This window comes from Haemaphysalis longicornis, unplaced genomic scaffold, assembly GCF_048455015.1.
Source record: "Haemaphysalis longicornis isolate Haplotype H1 unplaced genomic scaffold, Haemaphysalis longicornis Haplotype H1 scaffold_4, whole genome shotgun sequence".
Taxonomy (NCBI): domain Eukaryota; kingdom Metazoa; phylum Arthropoda; class Arachnida; order Ixodida; family Ixodidae; genus Haemaphysalis; species Haemaphysalis longicornis.
The window spans coordinates 7172211-7196466 of NW_027526361.1; the positions used below are offsets into that span (position 1 = coordinate 7172211).

The window sequence follows — 24256 nt, forward strand, 5'->3', positions numbered from 1 at the left end:
GTAGCACTACCCTTACGCGTCGGTGTATTCGGGGACAAGCGAGTCGTTGTTTGCTTGCCCGGATTATTAGGTCAGCAGACCACTTTTGCTGAAATTTGCATCAATACCACTACCCTGAGAGCACATAGTGGCCACAAAAATAAGGAACACATGGTCGCATAAGCACAGGAAATGTGATCTAGCAGACAACAGAGCCCGTCATCCTATGAGTGGCGTCACACGTAGGTGGCGGCACAGCATGCCCTCGAGGTCAATAGAACGACGAGCTATTTGGAAATTAGCCAATTTTAAAAGCAGCGAAACCACACAAAATTGCCACAAGGACAGGGCAGCGCAGATACGCTGACCACTCGTATTCGAGAGAGAGAATGAAAGCATAGACTTTTATTTCGAGCAAGCGCTGATGTTGGGGCGCCCGCCCGGTGAAGGGCCTCCTCGCGGAGGCAGGCCTGGGCTTCACTGGCCGTTGCGGTCCTCACCACCATCCGGCGCTGGGGTGCAGGGTCGGAGCTGGTCGGCTGGCTTGCCCATCGCTCGTAGGTTGGGTGGAGTTTGAGTGAGGCAATGACTACGCGCACTCTCGGTTCCCTGCGTTGCGCCTCCATACCGTGTGTGCAATCGCGTTATCACAGGGCGGTACGTTCGTCTTGGTCTTCTTCGGGCTTGGTCGTCTCGGCTTCTTCGGGCAGGTCGTCGTGGTCCCCCATGGCGTAGCCGAAGCGAGAGCCGGCAGCGAATTCTTGTTCTTGCTCTCCCAGCCTCCTCCAGAACGCCTCGAAGTCCAGCGGGGGCCCCTGTCCGCCGTACTCTTCGGGCAGCACCTTGGGAGAGATCTCCTCGTGAAGTTTCTCGAAGTTGGTCCCGTGGAACTGGAACTTCGGGGAAAGAAACATGACATTAGTCAAACCGTGTTTGAAGGAACATGGCTGCTTTAAATGACATGTCTCCACGCGTGTGGTTTTTCCGTTGTCATCATGAGTGTATACAACAAAATCCGGCGCACCGAGAGTTTTAAGTCCGCTTCCTAAAGAGACCGTACAGGTAAAACGCAAGTTTTGTTCATTCCAGAGATTGACATGGCAAAACAACAGACATTCCCACTTCAACGCAAGCTGCAAACTACACTAAGTGAGATAAGGGGAACAAGAGAAAGAGTGGGGTCTCACAAGACTCTTTACCGCGCTTGCCTTTTGATGTTCAACAAACTAGTTGGTACTGTTGGCGGCCGCCGTCAAAACCTCCCGCCAATAAACAAAATTGTCCCGTTCTAGCAGTGTCTTTCCTTCCCTTCGATCGCACCGCTTTGAGGCTACTGTGCAGTTAACACGCTGATTATTTGTTTTTGGTGCATCCCACATGACGCCATTCCTTTCGTTCTATACATAGCTTGCAGTGACGTCACTGTAGCTGACACGCTGGAGCCCATACGTGCACGGGGAGAGGCTGCGAACTTATCTGTCGCTCTTATCCCGAGCAGCGCTGAGAAATCTGAGAGCAGGGCACCCGGATGGGCGGCAGTGACACCATGACGTCATGTGCAAGCCATGTATACCGGCGAGAAATTTTAGCTGGGTAATTATAGCTGTCTGTATGTGCGCGCATGCGTGTGTGCGCTTGTGTTTGTGCGTGTGTGTGTGTCGTTCGAGGCCGAATAGGTTGAGTGCGGTAACAAAGGTTTGCTCTTTTAGATATAAAACTGTAAGGATACAACATTTTAGATATAAGGCACCTCGAAACTATGTATGTAGTTTCGAGGTGCCTTAAAATCCAGGAAGCGCGGTTCGGAAGCGATATTTTGGTTTTGCTAGGCAGTTTACTAATGTGGCAGCCTTTATTCCATTCACCATTAAAGTGTCTAGACGCCGACTGACCGATCATGAACTCGATAATAAACATTTGAATGTTGCCCTACACCAGTATATCACACCAGCATGCCTGATATTTTTATATGCACACGCCAAAATGTACGTGTCGCACAGCAGCTCTCAGTGCAAAATCAACCGCCGGTACGATTAACAAAAGTTGTCTCGCGCCAGAGCGAGTGAGAAAGAGAAATTTCTCAGTGAGAAAGAAAGGGCGCAAATTTCGTTGCTAAGCACACTGTTCGCGTCAGACCGGGAATCGTCGTTTAAATAGAGTCCGTTGAGATAGAAATTGAGATAGAAAGAATTCTTTACTGTCTTTATTACAGATATCGCGGCAGAGAAGAGCCGCTAACGACGTGTCACGAACCGAGCCAAGGGTGAGTGAGGTTGCTAGCGTGATGGCCGCGTGAAAAGGCTGCAAACCATGCCTGCGGGAAGAATTAACTGACGCACAGCAGGTGCTCGTGGCTACTGAGTAAAGCTTGAGAATCGAGAATTTGCGATCGAGCGTCGACTACAAGGCCACAAGCAGCCATTAGTCCCTTCCCTTCACACATGGTGTCCCGTCCATTGCTGCTTTTTCCGTTTTCAACTCGTGTACTATCCGGGCCGCTTGCTCACTGTTCGGTCGCATTTACGACGTCTTCGATTCCGGCAGAGAGTATGGGTGGCCTCTCACTCCTAAGCACACAATCGCAGCCGTGGTTTGAGAGCAGTAGGCCCCCTTAGTGGACTTACCCTTCCGGCCAGCTTGGCTTTGATGAAGGGCCTGATGAGAGCGAAGAAGATGTCGAAGGCGTACGACTGCTTCACGAAGTGCACCGCCTTCATACGCATGGGCATGCAGTCCTGCAAGAGGCGCACAGTTCGTTTGATGCACGAGTTCTAACCGCACAATGCTCTTTGAGCATACCGACCTGCTCGTCCTTTCCCCATACTCGTTTTACCCTTCATCAGAACAGGGTTTTTACCCCAACCCCGTGGCCTGCCGCCATCGTGTTACTGCTCGGCGAATGTCGTTCCACGAGGCGTGAAGAAGAAAAGGAAGTCCATTCCTCCGCGGCGCTGGCTTCTCCTTCCCGCTGACGCAGTGAAGCCGAGGAGAATGAAGTGCAAAAGCGAGTTGGCCTATATCGATAGGTGTGTTTTTGTCTCTCTATTTTCGCCACGCGGCATATGAGAGGAGCTTTACAGATGGGAAAAAATATCGAGAGAATCTAGCATCGTGAATACAAATACACCACGCACTGCAACAGCAGTTGTTAATTAACGCAGGAAACGCTAAAGAGCTGAACATGAGTATCGCCGTCCTACGCACTTCTGCGCACCTCGATTTGAGGCGTTACAAATCGTGAAAGTGGAAGCGTACCTTGACTGAGTTGTTCAGTTGTTTTCCGTGAGAAATAAACGCGAGATGTGAGCATGTGAACATCAATAAAATATATATGGCAACATCCGAGTAGCTCATGTTCTTACAGCGGCCGAAATGTCAGCCAAAATATTCTAGATCAGGCTGCCTCACTGCCACAGGCTGTAAGCTCTGTTCCAGTTTCGATTTCGGTTAAATATCTTGTCTATGGGGGCAAACTCAGCCATGAGGTCGAGGGTTTACCGTATCTACATACTATCAGCGAATATATATATTGTGAGCACCGCTTCATATTAATTCCTGCCCTGGCCGTTCCCATCACCACCTGCATCAACCAGTATCATCAGCGTCACCCTAATGCAGGTGCCACCTACTGGGATCCTGTCATCCTATGGGCGCGTGTTGTGATCATCATCGCTTTAACTGAGGTCGAATCGCGATCATGGAATTATCCCTCAAATAAACAATTCACTAACAAGTGTACTAGTAAAAAAAAGAAAGGGCCCATCTCCCCGCGAGGGGGACTCGAGTAAATGCGTCGCATAGGGGGTGGGTGTATTGCGTTAACGTTTAGTGTTTGGGGAGTTGGTGGTAGTGAATGCGTTGTATCAGCAGCTTCTTGACGTAGTTTGAATGAGTCAAGGATATAAGGCGCGTTCGTAGCCTTCCATTCTGTGTCGGCTTTGTGGCGCAGTTGGTACAGCACCATGTACCTTGCGTTCCGCCCGCAGGGTCGTGGGATCGAAACCTGGCGCCGGTAAGTGTTATTTTTTTATATAGTGTAGGGGGAGGGGTGCGGACCTGTTGTTGAGAGCGAGAAGGGTAGCGTGATGCAGGGGAGGAGGAGTGGGGGAGAGGGCGCACCTGGAACGGCTGTTGCGGACTCCGAGGCACGCCAACGCCGACAACGCTGGGTGACATCGTGAGTTAAAGAAATGCTCTGCATTTAAAATACAGAGCGATTCGGGTCGCAGACAGACAGCCAGACAGATACTCAAAAAATCATGAAGACTAGATCAAAACTAGCCCTTGGAAATTATTGACTAACATATTGTGTATTGTTGATTGCATCAGTAATTTTTAGATGCAAAGAATCTCTCGCTCTCGGCTCTGTTGTCCGTCGTCCGCCCGTCGTCCGTCCGCACCTCTCCCCCTCTCCCCACCAGCTGTGCGATAGCGCGTGCGCTTCTCCTCCTCTCCCTCTCTCCACGCCAGCTGTGCAATAGCGCGCACGCTGCTCTTCCCCTTACCCTCTCCACGCCAGCTGTGCGATAGCGCGCGCGCTACTCATCACCGCAGCAGCGCGATAAGCGTGCATGCGCGTTTCCTCTCTCATCTCCTCCTCTCCACTCCGCCTGCTCTATATAATAAATGACACCACCTTCCCACGAGGGAATCCTGAGTTGATGCGAAGCATCTCGGAGGTTCCGAAACGTTCACGAGATTGTGTATCAAAATAACGGAAAATAACGGAACTCCGAGATGCTTCGCATCTACTCAGGGTTCCCTCGCGGGAAGGTGGTTTCATTTATTTTATCCACTCTTCATCCCACTTAAATCGGCGTACTCCGATAAATATAAGGAATTTGTCAATAGCAAGCTGCCAAAATACTTGTGTTCAGGCCACAAATCAACTTGTCTTTCTCACATAAACTGTCCAGAAGACAAGGTTCCAACAAACTTGGATGTGCGAAAAATGGGTGCTTACTTATGTAATGCTAGGTCACGTTGATAGCAACGTCCTTGCCCCGGGCGACATATCGGGTGAACGAATCGCGGTATAAATTGTCAGTTCAGCTCCCAAAGCTGCATTAAGCAGCCACATGGCAACGAGTGATCCTTTGAAATCATGTTATAAATAAAATTGTGTCCATGCAGCTTCGGAAGCTGCTCGCTGTTCGTAGATACGGAGGTGATTACTCCATGCGGCCTAACTATTGGAACAGCACTACATAATCCGGTCTGAGGATGCTCAGAGTTTTGAAAATTCACATGCTTATTTTAGTTTCATAAGCTGCACCGCTCCAAAAACGTTGGGCCACTTATGCCCACATTTTACTCATCAGATGAAGTTGATTTATCTACTAAAACCACTTTATTCGGCTGTTTTGATTTTCCAGCCTTCGTATTCAACGTGTGAGTCAATCATAAAAGCAAGGTACAAGCTACAGCGACGTCAGAAAGTCAGGTAAGAAGTTATAGAGTGAAAACGTATTAACGAAATTAGCCATCTGACCAATACGCCGGAAACGAAACGAAAACTTGCTTTGAAAGATTGGTGTCATTTATATTAGAATCAGAGGCTCTAAACAGAACCGCCGCCACGTTTTTTTTTTTTTTTTTTGTAGCTGCAACTGAAACTCTAACATCAAGGAGTGTGCACGTCGAACAATTTTCACGAGGTTTTCAAACAAGGCAATTGTTGTTTTCTATCTGAGCAATCGTGATTTTCACGAGAACCCCAAACCAGAGAACTGTGGTTGTCTACCTGGATATACTCCAGAGCTCTCCTGATGAGGCCGATGTTGCAGTATAAGACTTTGTCGGCCGTGAATTCGGCGTAGTCAACCAGCAGCACGATTCCCAGGGTCTGTGAAGCTGGGTTTCCAGCCATGTGCTCCAAGCAGAGGAGGGAGCCTCGCTGCAGCTCCGCGAAGTTAACCTCGGCGGGATTCCACGCACCTGAACGAAGAAAACCGGACTCATGAGTCTCTTCTCGACCATTCATACGTATTACGAACTGCAGCCTTTAATGCGCAACACTCCTTGCCAAGTACCCCCACAGCCGAGGCCGTGTAGCGACCCTGCAATTGCAAAGAAATGGAGAAGTGGCGGAAGTTACACAAGTAATCGAGTTTATATTGTCAATGGAGATGATTGGTGGAACGGAATGTTGAAAAACCAAAAAATACAAAGTGGAAATAATGAAAATTTTACAAAAAAATTAACGACATCTAAAATATGTATCTTATACACCTCCTGCGAAAAACGAAGGCTAGAATAAAAAAGCCCGGAAAAAAAACATTGGAAACACGAATAAAAAATAAGCAATAAAGGGTCAACCGCGTAACTTCCGCCATACGCACAGAAATGCAAAATTGTCTGAAATAACACATTTGATCACTATAATAGCGCAACGTTATGTCACGGGGCAAAAGAAACGAAGGGAAACTCGAAAACAATCAGGCAATCGAACATATTTGGCTATTCATAACCAAATCTGGCAATAAAAAATCTCAATGAAGATAAACGGCCTCAGAATTCTGCGCATTACTAACCTAACCTCACCTACCTAGAGGATTCTCTGAGTTTCTGCACATTTTTGGCTCCCTTTTTACCTCTCGATGAAATGAGTTTGCCAAGACTTGCCTTTCACGAATTGTTCATTCGAAACGTATCCTCCTCGCGAATTATCTTCTGTTGTTGGGCAGCCATTACTCTCGTCTATTCGTCGACGAAGAAGCCATAGGAAAACAAACGCTAATGTTCGGCGTGAGTGGGTGAGTGGGTGAGTCAAACGTCTAATGGAGCTGAGTAAAAAAAATGAAAAAAGAAAAGAAACGGAAAGGTGAGTGGGCTTTTTTCCCTCCAGAAAAGCGTGAGCTCTCGCTGCTGCTCGGGCCCGTGAGATCAAATGTTCGTGAACTTCAGGCCGCGAGCTTTATTCTCATACTTATTGTGTCAACGCTGAAAACATCGTTTCTGATGGATTTTCAACACCCATTCTCTCAATTCATAAGAAAAAGTGGGATACCCCCGGAATGTGTTTAGCCATTTGCCGGGCGTATTGCCCCAGAAGGTGGTTAAATGCCGTCGACATCTTGCGATCTTGCCATCACAACACTTTGATGCCACTGGTAAGGCATCTATTGTTTGTTTAGCAAGTGCCTTGAACGGCAACGGGAAGGAGGAGGAAGGGGGAGGAAAAACTTTATTCGAACGCAACATTAAGCGTCGAGAATGTCCCGGGCCAGGTTCACCAAAGCCAACTGGTCCGTGAGCTGGTCCTGGTGTGCAACGGGAATGATTTCATCCGCAACACCTCGTTACACGAACCTATGTGCCAGCAAATTTATTAAATGCATTGTCGTTTCAACATCCCGTTTGACAACGGATTATTTTGTTTAGATGACTACAGGAAGTTTTTGTACAAAGCATTTTCGAAAATATTCTGGTACGTTTGGTCTTAACGACGACAAAACCCCACAACAGTGATATGATAGTTCCGATGATTTTCCTGCAATTTTGAACCAATTGTTACATTTTATTCAGTTCTATCACATCATGCAACTTATGGCGAATTCCATTGGGAGAACAGGAGCAAGTCGAGCGAGCAACCAGAGCAGCACACGGGAGTAACGGGGACGTGTGCTTGCGTTCCGCGAATGAAACATTCGCGCTGCTCCGGGAGCAGTGAAAAGAGGGGGAGGGCGTGATGTCAAGAGTCATGTGACCAAACTTTTCCCGCTCTCGCTTCCCGGAGCATATCGCGCGCTCGTGTTTTCCGCACGCTGTTCCTCGCCAGTTTTGCCAGATACGTGTCGGTGGTTTTGTGTCTGCCTTCCGCATGGCGACGAATGAAGAAGCCGAGCGGATGTTCATGTCCATGATAGGGTCACCATCGTATCTCCCTAAAATTAGCTGCGAACGATAACAGCATCCGCCGTCTTTTCCAGATATGACACTACCTTCGGCCGCTGCTCCGGCGGGGTGAACAGGTGCTCGAACGTAAACTCATGCAATGTTAAATCGTCGTCGTCGTCGCTGCTGCTGCTGCTGTCCGATAATAAGTTTGCGCTTGAGAGAGAGAGAGAGAGAGAGAGAGAGAGAGAGAGAGAGAGAGAGAGAGAGAGAGAGAGAGAGAGAACGTTTATTTGAGCTTTCTAAAGTGGGAGTGGTTCCCTAGTCCGGGAATCCATCAAGTCAGCAGAGAGCCTTCGCTCTGGATGCCAGGAGCTGCTGGGCGTCCAGACGGTCGCGCTGGTCACCAGGTTCTCCCACAGCTCAGGGGTGGGAAGAGGGGATCGGAGAGGTGGAAGTTTGGGATTGCACACACACTGTATTATAATATGAGCTAGAGTTCCGGGTTGTGAACAAAACTGGCATACAGCAGAGTATTGAGTTGGAAACATACGATGCAGGCGAACATGGTGAGGATAGGTATGGGTTTGTAGTCTGCGGAGCAGCGATTCTTCTTCCTTGGATAGTGCAGGGTGAGGGGGAGGGAAGTGTTGTCTGCCGGACCGGTAATATTACGTGATGTCTTGATACGTTACGAGCGGGATTGACGATGTGGTCTCCTTGGAAGCCTGGAGAGAAAGGGAGCAGGCTTGCTGATGAGCAAAGTTGTTGCCCGTCAGGGAGGAATGGCCAGGAGTCCAGATGATATTAACTTTCCGGCGGGGTTGGTGTGGTAAAAGTAGCTTTAAAGTAGAAGGGGCCACCCTCCCGGCTAAGAAGCTTCGGCAGGCAGCTTGGGAATCCGTGATAATGATTGGGTACTTCGTGTGTATGAGGGCTAAGGCTATAGCTAGCTCCTCGGCAACCCAGGTTGATGATGTCTTGATTGATGCACAGGTAATGAGGGCGCCCTTTGTGGTGACTGCGGCTACTTTGTGTTGACCATTAGGGTAGGTACTAGCGCTTGAATCTGTGGTGCGAAAATCATCTAAAAGTAGCAGCATCGTCCAGACGGCCGCGCTTAGCTGCTGCCGTACGCACTGAGCGACTATCGCGGCTGCTGGATTCCGCCATTTTTCCTCCGCCCCCCGGGGTTAAAACCAGAAATGACGTAAAAGAGGTCATGCCACTTCCTCGGCGTTCCCTGTTACTCCGCCGCTGGCGACGGAGCACCGATAACTGCTCTCGGCTGCTCTCGGCGCCAAAAAAGTGCTCCTCCTCGACCAATGAAACACAACGCCCCTGCTCCTGCCCGACCACTGGAAGACGCCAGAACTCACGAGAGCACTTTGGGTGCAGTTAGAAGTGCTCCTGTTCACCCAATGGAAAACGCTATTAAACTACCTCGGAAATAGGAGTAAAGACGACCTCTCTCGGCCCCATGCATTGCAGGCCCGCCTCGGCGCGCGTAAAAGAGTCGTTCTGCCGGCTTAAATAATGTTTATTCTATACAATTAACAGCAAGTTGCGCATCATGCACCAATTATGAAAGGACCGCAAAGTAATTGGGTGAGAGCCCCAATCAATGTGAGCCTCGATTCTGCTTGCCTGGATGACTGAAATGAAGTTAACCTTCCCTTTGTTTTGCAAAGGTGCCGTGTGCAGTGAACATGGGCAATGTAATAAGTGATGCACACATGCACAGTGGCCCCGTTTGCGGACGCCGTGGCACTGCTTATTTCACAGCCTCATCAATGCGCACCTTATTACATGCCTGTCCAGTTCACGGTGCTTTGCGCTTCCATTGTTTGCTTTTTAATAACCTAGGGTCGTCGTGATTCCGCGCGGGTTTCGATGTTCTGCTGCAGAGTTCGAGGCGTCGAGTCTTAATGCCGGATGACCCCTCTCTGTGTGGGCGAAAAGACGGCAGTGTGTTCAAATAGCTCTTCAAGATAAAGAAAGCATGGAAATTTGCACTGCATGCCTAAGGCATTCTGTGCTCTGTACTTAATGTCGCCTTCCTGCCCTGCTGCAACTCTAAAAGGGGGCGTATTCCACGCTGATCACTTGCCCGGTTTGCAGAGAAACACGGGGCGTCCGTGCACGTCCGTCTCTGGGAGCACCATGAGCAGATCCCGAACGTGCTGCGGTGCCTTGGACGGCAGGAACTCGCGATAGATGGACACACAGGATGCCCGGTTCCTGTAGTAGTTCCGGATGGTCTGCAGGGCAAGGTCCACGTTGTACTTGCGGACCCTCAGGAAGCGCAGGAGGAATTTGACGTCGTCGTTTGCCTTAAGGTCAGCCTCCGCTGCAAAGCGTTCAAGGAGTAATCAAGGAAGTGTGGAAGGAAAAGGCCACGACCAAGGATGATTTACGATCACTTGAACTGGCAGCTCAAGGATGGCGCCCACTTTATACAGACGCATGTTGCTAATCGCAAAGAAAAAGAAACAAGTCCTTATAATGACTACATGTTCGCCATCACGTAGCTACACATCAGAATAGTGACTCTAAGACCGCCAGTTGTCAGCCATCCTGAGCTACAATGGTAACAAATTTTCAAGGGTTATGCGTTCGAATTGAGAGGTATTCTCGGGAAACATTATTTTGTCGGCTTTCATCTCTTGCCTTCTAAGCGCTGCGCTGTTCTGAAAACAAATTCCGTATGTTAAGGTATACGTCGTGGCCGTTCCGCCTTCGGACGTACCCTCGGGAGCTAGGGCCTTGTGCCTCTTATTTTCCTTACTATGGTTGTCTACATTGGGCCGCTCAAAAGCCCATTTCTCTTGATTTCTTTGATCCTGATGATTATATGTAACTTGTATTAGGCTATTTTCAGTGTTTTTTCTTTTTTTTTTTGCCGACTAAATTTATGCATAAGTGTTTCAACTATGCCCAGTTTAACGCTAACGTATCCACGCGAAGTCAGGAGCCCCCAGGATTTGTTATTTTCGGCAGCCTTTTACTTTATTAGTTCTTACGCTTTATTTTCTTATTCTTGAGGGAGTTGCACCCGTCCGTTCGGAAGGCGTCTTTTCTGCAGCTTTTAACCTACGGCTGTCCATTCTATACGTTTCTTCCAGCCCTACTTCAGGAGGTCAAGAGCTGCTTGACTGACATTGTTCGAAAATGAACGCGCAACCACACTGCGAGGAGCGCACCAGGAATATCTATCGGTGGCACATTCTGGCTAAGCTGTTCGGCGACAGAAGATGTGTAAACAACTTTGGAACACAAGGAAGGATAAGCTTCATAAGCGTGGTATCTTGGACGAGTTGGCGAATCATTGTGAAGAGCTCCACGGAGACGAAGTGCGCACAAAAGACGCAAAGGACAAAAATTAAAGCTCCGTCTATTTGTATGTCCTTCGTCCGGTTATCTTCATACTAATAAGTTGCAGTAGAATGAAGGAAAATAAGAAATCTCGTTCCCCAGCGCGTATTTTCATCAAGGAGGACGATCGAACGAAATGAACAAGGACGGAAGACTCCTTAAATATTGCCGCCACTTTAAAGTTTAGGTCCTGTCTTATGTTTATAAACAGCGCAAAATAACGAGACAAATAAGAGAACTGCACAGGACGAGTGCTGTGCTGTGCAGTCCTTTCACTTTGTTGCAGGAAATTTTGTTGTGTACAGTATTGACCAGCTTTTGCTTATTACAGACAGTTTCAAGTAATCTAGTCTAGAAAAAATGCTTACAGTGGGATTTAATGATGCTAGTGTCTGGCTACAGTGTAGCATATTTGGAAGAGATAAAAATTTAATCAGAAGCATCGCCAACAGTGGCCCACAGTCGTTAAGTGCCGTTCGCCCCGTTTTAAGAGCCACTTTTCCTTGCTTTTGTAAGTCCGGAATGCTTATATGTACCACGAGCTGCAAAATCTCTAGTTCTTCACGTTGAGTGGCTGGAAAGATATCCATAAACTGGCCCAAATTTGCCCTCTGGCTTGCGTGTTTGTCTCGTACAGTTAACTTGGGTGATGCAATGTTATATGCGCCGGAAGCGTTGCGAATATTTGGTGGAGGATCTGCAATAGAGTTAAGAGATGAGAGGGCAAAGCAGCTCACCCAACTGGGGCGAATTTCTTCTGGGTGCAAGCTATGCAAAAAAATCTTGCGAAACAATCACCACCCACTCAGACCCGCCACGGCACCCTGAAAACCTTGAGCAGACTGGCTGAGCTAGCTCTCTGTAAGAGCTAGAAGATGCTGATCTTCAACATAGTACCTGTTGATGGCTAACCTACTCAAAATTCATATCCAGGTAACGTATTTGCACGATTCAATGCGCCACCAATTGTAACGGGCAGCTAATTTAACTCGTAAAAATGAAAAAAAAAAGGTTTTGACTCCGATTCTACCACGCAGATGATAATGGCATGACACCGCAACCTTGCAGAAGACATTTTGTTTGACACACTCAACTGTGGCAGCAAAAAACCCCTGTGCTTCATAAACTTGCTTATCAATCTCCTTCTGGCCCAAACAGTGGAGTGGAGACGCTGAAAGCGTCGGCTATTTGAAGCATCTTGACCTTCATAATTCCACACATTACGGGCCGTTGCTTCGTTCGTCGCTCCTTTGTGAACTCCACCAGAGAGTCTAGAAAGCGTCCGTCCGAGAAAGAGTCCGGTTCTAGAAAGCGTCCGTCCTTGCAGCCAGTGAATACTTTGCTGCAAGCATTGCATAAAACATTTGGTGCTCCCTTGTTTACACCAATCGCATGCGCGTCTCCGGGACGCCCACTGTGCGTGATACGGTTCCCCTCGACTGTGACACATATAGTATTAACCTCGTGCTTGAATTGCGCTTCAAAGTACCACTTTCCGGAGCCATAATGGCTGAAACTAGGGGCTAATAGGAGCCACCTGTGACACACCCGGATGAAGGGATGTCGGCAACATGTTCTAGACTGGACTGAACTGGATTTTGGAAAGAGTTGGTGTCTATGGCGACGATGTTGTCTACTTGGCAGTCGATTTCACTCTTAAGCCCGATTCTAAAGCGCACACAAATTTGAAGAAATCTTTTAGCGAAAAAAGTTGCCCGGTAGAATCGTGGAAATACGAATATGAGACGTACAATGTTTTGCACAGAAGATTTTGCGTGAAATTCGGATCCAAGTTTGGGTGCACGTAGAGCAAAAATGCACAAAAATGAGCCATGCACGGTTTCGGTGTACAGTGCCAAATGGGCCGGCCATTGTACATTAGCGCCCACAACTTCACCCAAAAACCGTGAGCACACTCGCTGATCCGGCCATGGTTTACGTGGCTTACCCGACAGAAGTTGCTTAAGCTTCTCCACGGCTTCTTGCCTCATCGCCGGCGTCTCCCCCAGCTCGTCTTCCGCAATCCGCTGCAATTTGAACGGCAGCGCTCCTTCGGAAGCGTCGAACACGTCGTCGACACATTTTTTGACGTAAACACCCGACATCGGTGCGGACGGGCAGAAGTGGAGCAGCACACTTTTGACGGGTCGACGCGCTTCCTTCGCAAGCGAAAGCGCACGGCCAGCAAATTTTTCGAAAACGGAGAACCCCGTGCGTAGACACAGTAGAAAAGGTGGAGTTTTTGTTAATTGCCGACGGAGCTTAATTTGCAGCACCACCCTTGAGCGTGTTGCCAGCAACGGAACGCAGCAGTGCACAGCCACCACGCCAGAATCACACTGAGGCCGACCAGCGGCGACCGGTGACGTTCAACAATAAAGGAACCTTGAAAGCGAAACGCTTTCCACGTGTCCGTGTCCGCTTTCCACGTGGCTCAGAAGACCGGTTGTACAGCGCTCTTCACGGTCATTACGGTAATGCTGGCAATCGCATTCACGGAGATACTTCTAAAGCTCGGTGTTTTTTCCGTCCTTTGTCAGTGATTTGTCACTTTCTCTCTCGGCTCACAAGGCCAACTGGGTGTCTTCAGTCGGCATCGAGGCTTCATTCAAAGCACGTCTGGTATTTTACAGTCTGATGTTCGCGGTCTCGTAATCGTCGTTTCCCGGTTTTAATGGCTGTACGGTTAGGATACGTCTCTTCTTCTTATATTTATCGGTTCTTCGTTCATATAAAAACAAACTTTAAAATGCAGCTTTATGGCGGACGTAATGTATGGGTCGTCAAGAAACATAATCAGGACGCCGCCAGGCAGATGACCGTCGTATTTTTCCTTTATCATATGGTGTGGGTACAGCACGGTTTAGTTTTAAATAAAGGCAATAATTGAAGCCAGTGGTTGATGGCAAAACACACACTCGAAAAAAAATGTAGTTTGAGCTTGTCTACCTGTTATTAAGAAAGCAGATATATGAAGAAATTCTCCATATGGTTAGAGGTTTTTGAAGCTAATGTAGGAACAAAACCGGCCGGAGTTTTATGTTCGAATTCGCGTTTGATACACGCAAGTGCTTTCTTTAAATATTACATTCGCAGCAGCAAATTGTATGCACCATATTTATTTATTTATTTATTTATTTATTTATTTATTTATTTATTTATTTATTTATTTATTTATTTATTTATTTATTTAGTTAGTTAGTTAGTTAGTTAGTTATTTTCTGCAAGCGGATTCACAAAGCTGTAAAATACCCAGATCACATGCTGGATGTTGGAATCGAACGACGTCCACAAGTCTGCTTTCCCTCTTCCCTTGTGTTTTTTCTTCGTAACTGTCATTCCAAGGAAGACGTGGAAAGTACTCAAATATGCTACAACCTTGACTCAGGCAAGAACTAGTCTACAAAGCCCCGATGGGCGAGAATTGTGACTGAGTCCTCGTATATGCTGGTGCGTTGTGTTTTATTGCGTGACTTCTCATGAACGTTCCGAGCCCGCATTTGTGTCGCCTGTCTCATTTCGGTGGCAATACCGTATTTTCCGGCCGTTTAGCCTCAAAGCTTAGGAAATGGGGACTTGTGTAGTCACGGACAGCGTACGCTGAAACGACGAGACGATGGCCGAAATATACCTTATTAAACATAGTTGATGGCTCTCTGAAGGCTCATGCAAACTGTGTCACCATCCCCGAGCGTCTGTTACGGCGAGGCAGAAGAGCTGGCATTGTCGTTTGCGTCATTTGCAATTTGCATCAGTATCATTTCCGTCTCCTTGCGTGATTTGCTAACGCATTCTACGAGAGTGCACGTTACAGCTGTCCGCCTTGACTCTGTTCTCGCGGTGAGTGCGGGGGTTCGTGCAGTCTCATCTGGTTTGGAGCAACGAGCCTTGCTGTTTGACGAATTCAAAACACGAAGGCGATGGCGTCAGCACCGCACTATCGCGATCATTCGTCGTTATCAATGCAAAGTACACTCTCGGAGCACAGTTTTCCCTTGGAGCACGTGTTATAGTAAGCGTATTCGGCAACACCATTTGAAAAAAATTGGCCGCGTATCTGCTCCTTTCGTTGCAAATGTTGACAAAAGACGATAGTCTCTATCGACTTTTGCCAAGTAAATGCCTCCGTTCGCTTTGCCGCTCAGCTCTCATGTTGTCACTCTTGCGTTGCGCTCCTCCCAAGGTAAAGACGACAAAGGTTTGCTTAAATCATTTTAAATTTCCCGCGTTCCACTGCTCCAAACCGGGTGTCTCGATGCCAACGCTGCCATACGGCGAAGACGCGCGTGAATCGAGGCGCCCTACTTCAACGTTTATAGAACCGCGTTTCCCTACTCCACGTGCGTTGCAAGCAGAACGTGGAACCATGGCCTCCGCGATCGGCAGCCGGCGGAGCAACGGCGCGCCGCCGGAAGCCGATCGCGGAGGCCGTGGTGGAACATATCTAGTGGAACCTTTCGTAACTGTTGCCGGTTGATTCCTTAAAATGCCGCAAGAAGCTATAGTGGCGCGGGCGACAGCAGGCGATGGCGGAGTGAAATTTTTTTGTGCAGTTGATGAATTATTCAATTTCGCAAAAATCAAGCATGTATGTTTTTTTTAAATGCGAATGCATTTCTTAGTCGGGGGTTGTCGTGCGGTCTGTGCAGGCGTCCGCACGCAGGTGTTATCTCTCCGCGCTCCTCCTCGCCCCTAGCAACAGCTGTGGCTAGTCTAGGTGGTGTTGCTGTGGCGCGCCTAGCAACCGGAGCAGGTGGCGGAGAGCGCAGGGCAAGGGGAGAGGAGGAGCGCGCGCGGGCGTGTGAGGTCGCTCGCATCGCGGAGCTCGGGCGGAGTAGCGGAGAGTGAGTGGAGAGGAGAAGCGCGCTTGGTCGTGTGAGGACGCTCGCATCGCGGAGCTCGGCTGAGAGAGCTCGCGCGCGGGGCGGGCGTGTTGCGCGGGTCTCTCTCTCCTCTCCGCGTACCCTCTCTCCGCTCGCTGCGTTCGGAAAAATATATATAAATGCTGTGAAGCGCGCGCCTCTCTCCGTGACTGCTTGCCGACTGGCGCCTTGATGGCGATGGAAGTCGGTGAAGTCGAATCCCTCGCGGCAACGGCACCGACAGCTAGAAGTGTACTCTGGTCTCTCTTCATTAATTACGCCATTAATAATAATTACTCGCAGCGCACTCATCGGTGCACCCAATGCATTCGCATTTCCGCACGATCCCCTTCGGGGAGGTGGGGGGAGTTTTTTTATAAAGGAACACTGCAAGTATCATTCCTGTAATAATTTGTTGTCTTATATTTGCGTAATGTCTTGCTCTTCTTCAGCAATGCTCACAACTATGAACATTACTCCGGACATAGACGGGTAGATTTAGCTGGTTTTACTTGGTTTACTTTGGCCTTGGCCTTTGGCCTTTGGCCTTGGTTTACTTTGGCCGGGTGGCTGAATCGAGTCACAGACAGACAGACAGACAGACAGACAGACAGACAGACAGACAGACAGGCAGACATACAGACAGACATACAGAGAAACTAAAATTTCTGGGTTTAAGTAGCCCAAGAAAGATTATCGCCTTTAATATATAGTCCGCGGAGCGTCGCTCTCTCGCCTGCCTTTTTCTTGTCGGTCCAAGCTGCCGAGGACTGTTCGCAGCGGGTCTGTTCATTGTTGTTCTTATCTCAGAGTCTGCAATGCCAGATCAGGACAATCATACCAGCAGGCACACACACTTTTGTGAAAAAGAAAAAGACCGGTACACTGAAATTCTTTACCATTTCCGCCGGTCTAGACCATGACCGGCTTCATAGATAGCGATCTGCGGCCGCGCGCCGAATTTGTTATTTTTTTGACACAAAAGTGTTTTATGCCGGGATCCACCAAGATATGACTAACGTCATATCCGTCACGAAAATGACATCACCAGAAAGGTTCCATTGACGCGGCTGCGCCATGATTCGAGCCGGGATCTTTGTCGCCGCAACGAGAGATAGCAGACATAGAGTTTCTTACAATATACACTAGAGAGGAATCTGGCGGTAGCGTTTATACGGCTCGCATCTAGGCCGTCTGTGTCGTCATGGGGCCCTATTCTCGACTGCACAAAATCTCAGGCAATTCGCCATGTTTTTTGCGTAAGCACTACGTAAGCAATTAGTGACGTAATGCACGTATAGCTCTGACGACATACAGTGTAATTTTACGCTTCACTCATAAAGATCACAACTAAGGTACAACATATTGCCCATAAAGGATATAAAACCCCTTGGCATGTATTATAAACATTTAGACCGTAGCTGAGGTTGGTAAGGGAAACACATTTCTGCAGGTCAAAATTGGAGTCAACACCAACAAGGCGATCGAGTGACGTTGATCCAAAAGGGATCGAAAGGCGGAGGTTAAGCTAAAGAACATTACACAATCTTTTTTACCGTATCTATTTATTCCTTTCAATTGCCTTTAGTAACATAGTTGAGCTCTCTGCTTCAATGCAAGCTTTGTTGCGTTATCACCTTTCCTGCTGCCACCGCCGTCACGTCATTGCCTGCTGCTATGCTACAAGTTTATGGCGTGTTCACATGAAAAGACGGCCGCGACCATCGCTTGTATGACACATAAGAGCAGGGAAGCGCTACGCCTGATAACCGCGGAGCGTACCGATGTCGCCGATTCACTCATTCGTCAAGCTCACCTTCAATCAGCCCTGTAATTAACAAAAGGGTCGCTCTTGATCGTTATTTTATTCTTGAGTTCGATTATGTGACCCAGCAGCTTCCTAGGACGAGTGTGGACAAATGCCATGCATTGGGTTCTCTTTGTCATGGAGAGGCTTGTACTGCCCTCTTAAGTTGCGGTTACGCGAAACAAATAATTTTTATTTTATTGCCAAATTGAAAAGCAAAATACTGCACATTATTTGTATGCTCCGTGATGGCTGGCTTGGAAACAGTTGAAACCATTATTTCTTGAGGTAGAAAACATTCTTTAAACCGCGCGTCATGCGAAACTTCGCCTGCTGCAAATTCACCGACATTTCGCGGCGCCGAAGGTCGGGGAATTTTTTCGCTTTATTTCGCGGCAAAAGCAGCCGCCGTTTTATAGCTGTTACGTAACATTACGTCACTTTTGCGCAGGCTGAAGTTGCCAGTGTGTGACGTAATCGTTCCCGTCAACTGTTTAAATTACGTCACGCCTTCTCAGCCAATCACAGAGAGGGCGTGTATTACAAGCAGTATTGTTGTTGAATAGCAAAGACGGGCCTGCGTTGTTATGTCCGGCGCATTTAGTCTAGTTTTTCATTGCCGGCCAAGAATTGTGCGCTTTCAGTAAAGAGAAATGAGGCAAACTTTAGAACTGGTACCCGTAAACGTTATAAAACGTCAAAATGACGAAGGCACTCACAACCGCTTCGTCAACCGGAAGCACGCGACAAAAACTGAAAGCCAATCAGAAAAGATTTCCGCCAAATTCCCAGTTTCCCTGGGACAGTAGAGAATAGGGCCCTGGATCCCTAAAGCGTATTTTTGCCGAAACGGTTGTGCCTGCTATTCTGCAGGCAAGGGTAGTAGTTACGAACAATGTTAATATTTGGGGAGGAAACTCATCAGAGACTCTTATTTTATTAACTTTACCATTATTTCAATTAATAAGTTGTTTGGAGTGTTCGAAAGTTTTTTGAGCGTGCCTATGAAAACGTGTCGCCTTCGTGATGAGCAGTGCAAATTTAACTAAACTTGCTCCTGAACAAGTTGGTTTATACTTGAATAAACAAGAAAACGTGGAGTTAAACAGTCGTGGACGATTACAAGATAGGACGGGTACAGGCGCCCGTATCTGTCGTATCTTATCTTCGTCGAAGTACGTTTTCTTTCTTTTTTTTTTCATTAGCTACAAATTTTGCTGCGGCATATTACCCGCTAATACGCTTCTTGACTCCGGCATGACCAACGTCAGGTACGATCACGCACTGCGTACTGTTTCACCCCAAGGAGGTTAACACCACAGAACAGGGAAGAGTTCTGCTTCCTAATAGCTCGTAGACGTGTTAATGCATAGTGAAGAAAGCAAATCCCCAGACTCGCTTAACAATTCAGGTGTCATGCGAAGCCAAAGCCAAAAGGGGGGGGGGGGGGGTGTTCTTCCCATAAACCCCCCACGACTACATGGATTACCAGGCGCAGTTTCTTCTATACTTACTAAGGAACTCTATGGTGCCAGACGCTTTACCCACTGCGTTATGAGCTGAAGCACAGACGGCTGTATGAACGCGCCATATACCCTTCCTATAACCTCCTCCATTTTGATGGTGGTGTCGCCTGAGAGAGGCGAAGCGAAGTAGTGAATCACGGTGATAATGAGCGCCGACAGTCGGCGCCAGCTGAGCTCGTCGCAACGCAAGCGCCTGCCGTAAACTCCACGGAGCAAGAACGCGGTGGTCGCACATTTGCCAAATCAACGCGCCAGCAGGTCAACGCTCTCCAAGCGCGCCCACAAGACATCCCCGCAAATCATGCTCTTTCGCTGCAGCGGACCGCGGGTTCACCAAACGGTTCGCTGGTAACCCGTTCGGTTTCGTTCGAATGGTTCGTGAGTGGGAGTGGTTTCATTCGGGTTTACGCAGTGCTCCGGCGCGTGCAATCCAGTGTTTAATGTTGATGCGTCTGACCAACGCCGCCTGTATTAACATTGCCTGACGCGTCGCGCGCTTTTCAATGGGAAGGGTAGGGACGCTTAGTTCAGGTACTGATCCGCTATGTGGCTCGTGCTGGCGGACATCTCGCCTTACGTCACTGCTCGCGAGTCGCGAACGCTGCACCCACTTCTACGACGTGTGTCTGTCAGCTTGCCTGTTGGGCTTCAAGGGCTGTTTCGCTTACATCTTAGCCGTGACGGGGCGCTAGTTCTGTGGCGCACTGGGGATCTCGTTCAACGTGTCGCTCGCTTCATACTTGCTGCATTTTTCCAAAGATAAAGACGGAGGCGGACTGAAATAGTCTAAGAACATACTGATTGTCGGGTAGACATATAGCTAACAGAAAACGATATTTTCGGATGGGACAGCCATTATTTTACTGGTATTTTTTTTCTGGAGTATTTAGAGAAGAAAAAATTGCGTGCACGTTTTTTGTTCAGGCGCTCACTTCTACGATTACTTTCCAATAATATCACGTGCTTGTAAACTTCAGAAAATTATCGGAAACAAAAGGATAAGCAGCTGCGATCCCGCCACGCTGTCCGGGCGCTTCTACCCCTCATAAAAATTTTTACCAACATTGAGTTCAATGTTTGTTGACAAAAGTCGACAAAAGCTACCAACATTGAGTAGACTGTCTACTTACTGTCTATAGACTTCCTAGCAACAGCCTACCAACTTTTTGTCAACCATTGGCCACCGTGTTTGAACTGAAACGTTTCTGTAGACTTTCTACAGAAAGTTTTTTGTAGACTTTATACTCAATCGCTGTTGCTAACCGAAGCGTTTCTGACAGGATATTCGAAACGTGATGCAGTGAGAAAAGCCGGCCATTCCTAGACCGTGGTGTCAATAGAGCTTAATAGAACGTCGTCATTATTGCCCTTTAAAAGATCGTTTAGTGGGAGCAAAAATGGAAAAAAGAAAGCAGAAACAGATTAGGCCTCGGGAACCTCGTCTGCGAGGGTTCACGTTTTGCGGAGCCACACATCCACACGCGCACTTCCTGATACACAACACAACAAACACACAACCCCAGCTCACAAACGTACTACATCCGAAAAACCACAAGCGCTTGAAAGCAGGACACCGACACCGCACAAATGCTAGCAGTGCACTTCATGTATATATACCCGCCAGCCGCGGGATGCCGATGCCGCGGTGAGGCGCGCCTCTCATTGCATGTTTACAAAACTACGCGTTATTATTTCCAAAATATAATACCGCGAAACACTGGAACGTAAGCAATTGCACATATCTTCATGTTTACTTTATTGTTGCAAGCTGTAACTAAACAAAACGGAAATCTGGAATGGGTTGCGCGCCGCGTTTCGGCTGCCTCCGGTGATTGACACGTTTCTCCCGGAGGTACGCAAAGAGGGAGCGGCGCCGCTGGCGGTTGGCTGAGAGCGACCAAAACATCTGCGCCGGCCGTATTAGGTGGGCATAGCAGGATATTTTAGATTATCGCCGTTGTTGGAGACACGTCCAGTAGTCTGTCGCGAAATATTTACTGGCATAATTCGTTCCTTTCAACCATGCATGGCACTTAGCTTGCGCAAATCAAAACACAGTGACGAGCGGTTGCGCGTGGTTGATGCCGCTGGCTGGCGCTTGTTCGGAACCGCTGAATAGTCATGTTGATCACCGTGAAGAGTGAAAGCGAGCGGGTCGTGAAGTACCAACCCGTGCGGCTGAGGGACGAACTGGTTGTTCCGAGGGAGAAACTGCGCGGCTCGAGGTACGAACAGTGAAAGTTGCTCCCTTTTGCTACTTTTTTTTTTCGGGCTGCACAAGTGTGAAGATACATGCAGAGAGAGAGGGAGAGAGAAAGATACGTGTGTGTGTGTGTGTGTGTGTGTGTGTGTGTGTGTGTGTGTGTGTGTGTGTGTGTGTGTGTGTGTGTGTGTGTGTGTGTGTGTGTGTGTGTGTGAGAGAGAGAGTATGTGTGTCTGTGTGCGTACGTGCGTGCGTGCAGGCGCTCGGGCGCGCGCGTGTGTGTGTGTGTGTGTGTGTGTGTGTGTGTGTGTTTAAAACCTGATTCAAACAAAGTAACGTAATTTGGTTAAAGTCAAGTAAATAGTTTGTCCCCAAATATTGTGAACCTGTCCTGGTATTTAGCAAAAACCAATATGAATTAATTGAAATCGGACTCCAGGACGAAGGAAAAAGATGTTTGCGTTAAATTCAACTTGAGACAAAGCGTGTCAAAACACTTTTAGTGGTCATCCTACAGAAGCTCGTCAACAGACAAATGTCAACAAAAATGAGGTAGACTTTCTATATACAACCGTCAACAGACAAATGTCAACGTGAATTAAGTAGACTTTCTACATACAACAGTCAACAGACGGGTGTCAACATACATTCAGTAGACTTTTTACAGACGACTGTCAATAGAATGTAAGAGTATGTAGGATAGCAATAAAGTTGGTAGGATGTCAACAGAACGTCTACAGAATGTAAAAAAGCATTTTTGTAAGGGGTACAGTACAGTCCTCAATTTTAGAAGTGCGTACCGATGCGGAGTGCGAACAGGGGTGTCAAAACAATACCTAAATGCGGAGGGGATATAGGGGGGATGCCCCACTCAGAAAATATTAGGGCCTGTGATCCGAGTAGATAAGCGCGCAAAGCCGGCATCAGCCTGCGGCAGCTCAAGGGATTTTGCTTCGTGACAAAGGAAGTTTTATCAGTGACAGACCAAGACAGACAGGCATGGTGAAAAACAAGAAGGCGTAGGAGCGCCGCCTCGGGAACGCTAAACAAATTTTCCACTATTTTGCATAGTTTCCGAGAAGCGGCGCTGGCTGGCGGACACGAAAGCACGCTGGAAGGCTACGGAGCGGGGAAGGGTAGGAGAGAGCAACAGGAGAGTGGCTGTTTGGCCATTTTTCGCTCACGCGTTAGGCACTGTTTATACAGGCGGCGTTGGTCTGACACTGTCATAGCGACGAAATGTAAATAGCGATGTGCAAGTTCATAGCGATGCAGAGTAAACATTCAACTGATCCTGTGAAGGCACATTTCACTTTGGTGTTTTACCGATTCCTATGAAAGCGGGATCAACCACATTTTTGAAAATTCGCTCAGAAATACTTACATCGTTCATGGCTTAAGTCGTTTTGATTGACTGATTGTGGGGTTTAACGCGCCGACTCAATGCAGGCGATGAGGCGCGCCTTAGTGCCGGGCTCCGGATTAATTTTGAGCACCTGGGGATCTTTAACGTGCGCCGAAATCTCGAACACACGAGCGTTTTTGCTTTTCGCCTCTATCAGGAAAGCGGCCGCCGCGGCTGGGAATCGAACCCGTGACCTCGTGCTCCTTAAGTTGTTTTTATTGGGTGCTCAGAAACCTTGTCTGTAAGGGGAAGTCCAGGCATACTTACATAACCTTGGCCACCCCGGTGTTTTAAGCAGCCCTGCTGTGCAAGCCACTGTTCCGTGAATGCTCATGTTTTTTCCGCTTAGAAGCAGAAATTTCTACAACCATCAGATAACTGAGACGGGGAGGAAAAACACAGCACATTGGAAGAGAGGCACAGAAGAGGAGAAGCAGGAAAAGATTGATGGAGATGGGCATAAATAATGTAGTCGGTTTCAGACAGAAAGACGCAAATACGACTGAAAACTCAGTAATCACTGTTGACAAAACATAAAGTCGCTGTCATGGCGGCGCGACTTCTTTAGAATTCCTAGCCAAACCAGCTCAAAGTACCCTAAAGCTTAAAATACTCACAAAGAACGTTTTCTGTAGTGTTTTCAAACGTTGCACCAGCAGTATACGAATGCGGGGCCCGTGGTAGTTGCGAGTTGCGTGGGTGCTTCGTGGAGTGTTTTGTGGCGGGTGTCGAAATTCGATGACCTTCTGGCGTCGCGTGCTTGTTCTGCCGTTAGGCATAGCTTGCTGATCGCTCGTCTGTTGCGTTGGCGGTGGCTGGACATGCATCCTGCGTCCCTTTCGAATTCTTCAGGTGAAATTGACTCGCCATTGACTTCGACGACCTCCATGTCGCCGATGCGATGGTCGGAGGCAGCACCCCTCCCGGGTGACGTAGTATGCGCAGCCGGTGTACCGGGGCCGTCACCGCGTCAGAGGTGGCTGTTTAGCGCCGGAGCTCTCGCAAGGCTTATAGGAAGCCCAGGCCACTCCGGGTCGAAGGTTGGCCGCAAAAAAGGAAAAAAAAAAAAGAAAAGGAAAACAGAACCAGGCACAATAAAAGTTTCTACCACCACCAACAACAACACTGCGTATTCATTTGTTGATTGATTGTAGGGTTTAACGCGCCGACGCAACGCAGGCGATGAGGCGCTCCGTAGTGGAGGGCTCCGGATTAATTTTGACCACCTGGGGATCTTTAACGTGCGCCGAAATCTCGTACACA

At 48.2% G+C, this 24256-nt stretch overlaps 1 protein-coding gene across 1 annotated transcript in view; it reads right to left on the reverse strand.

Annotated features, from left to right (window-relative positions):
* Window positions 1–369: 369 nt before the first annotated feature.
* Window positions 370–24256, reverse strand: part of LOC144179270 (uncharacterized) — a 36957-nt gene continuing 13070 nt past the window's right edge. Inside the window, exons 6-10 of the mRNA XM_077707561.1 lie at window positions 13139–13554; window positions 9926–10165; window positions 5723–5916; window positions 2604–2714; window positions 370–875 (exon numbers count right to left, since the gene is read on the reverse strand). Of these exons, the coding sequence (XP_077563687.1) occupies window positions 627–875; window positions 2604–2714; window positions 5723–5916; window positions 9926–10165; window positions 13139–13554 (1210 nt within the window). The 3' untranslated portion in view covers window positions 370–626. The remainder of the gene's footprint in view (window positions 876–2603; window positions 2715–5722; window positions 5917–9925; window positions 10166–13138; window positions 13555–24256) is intronic.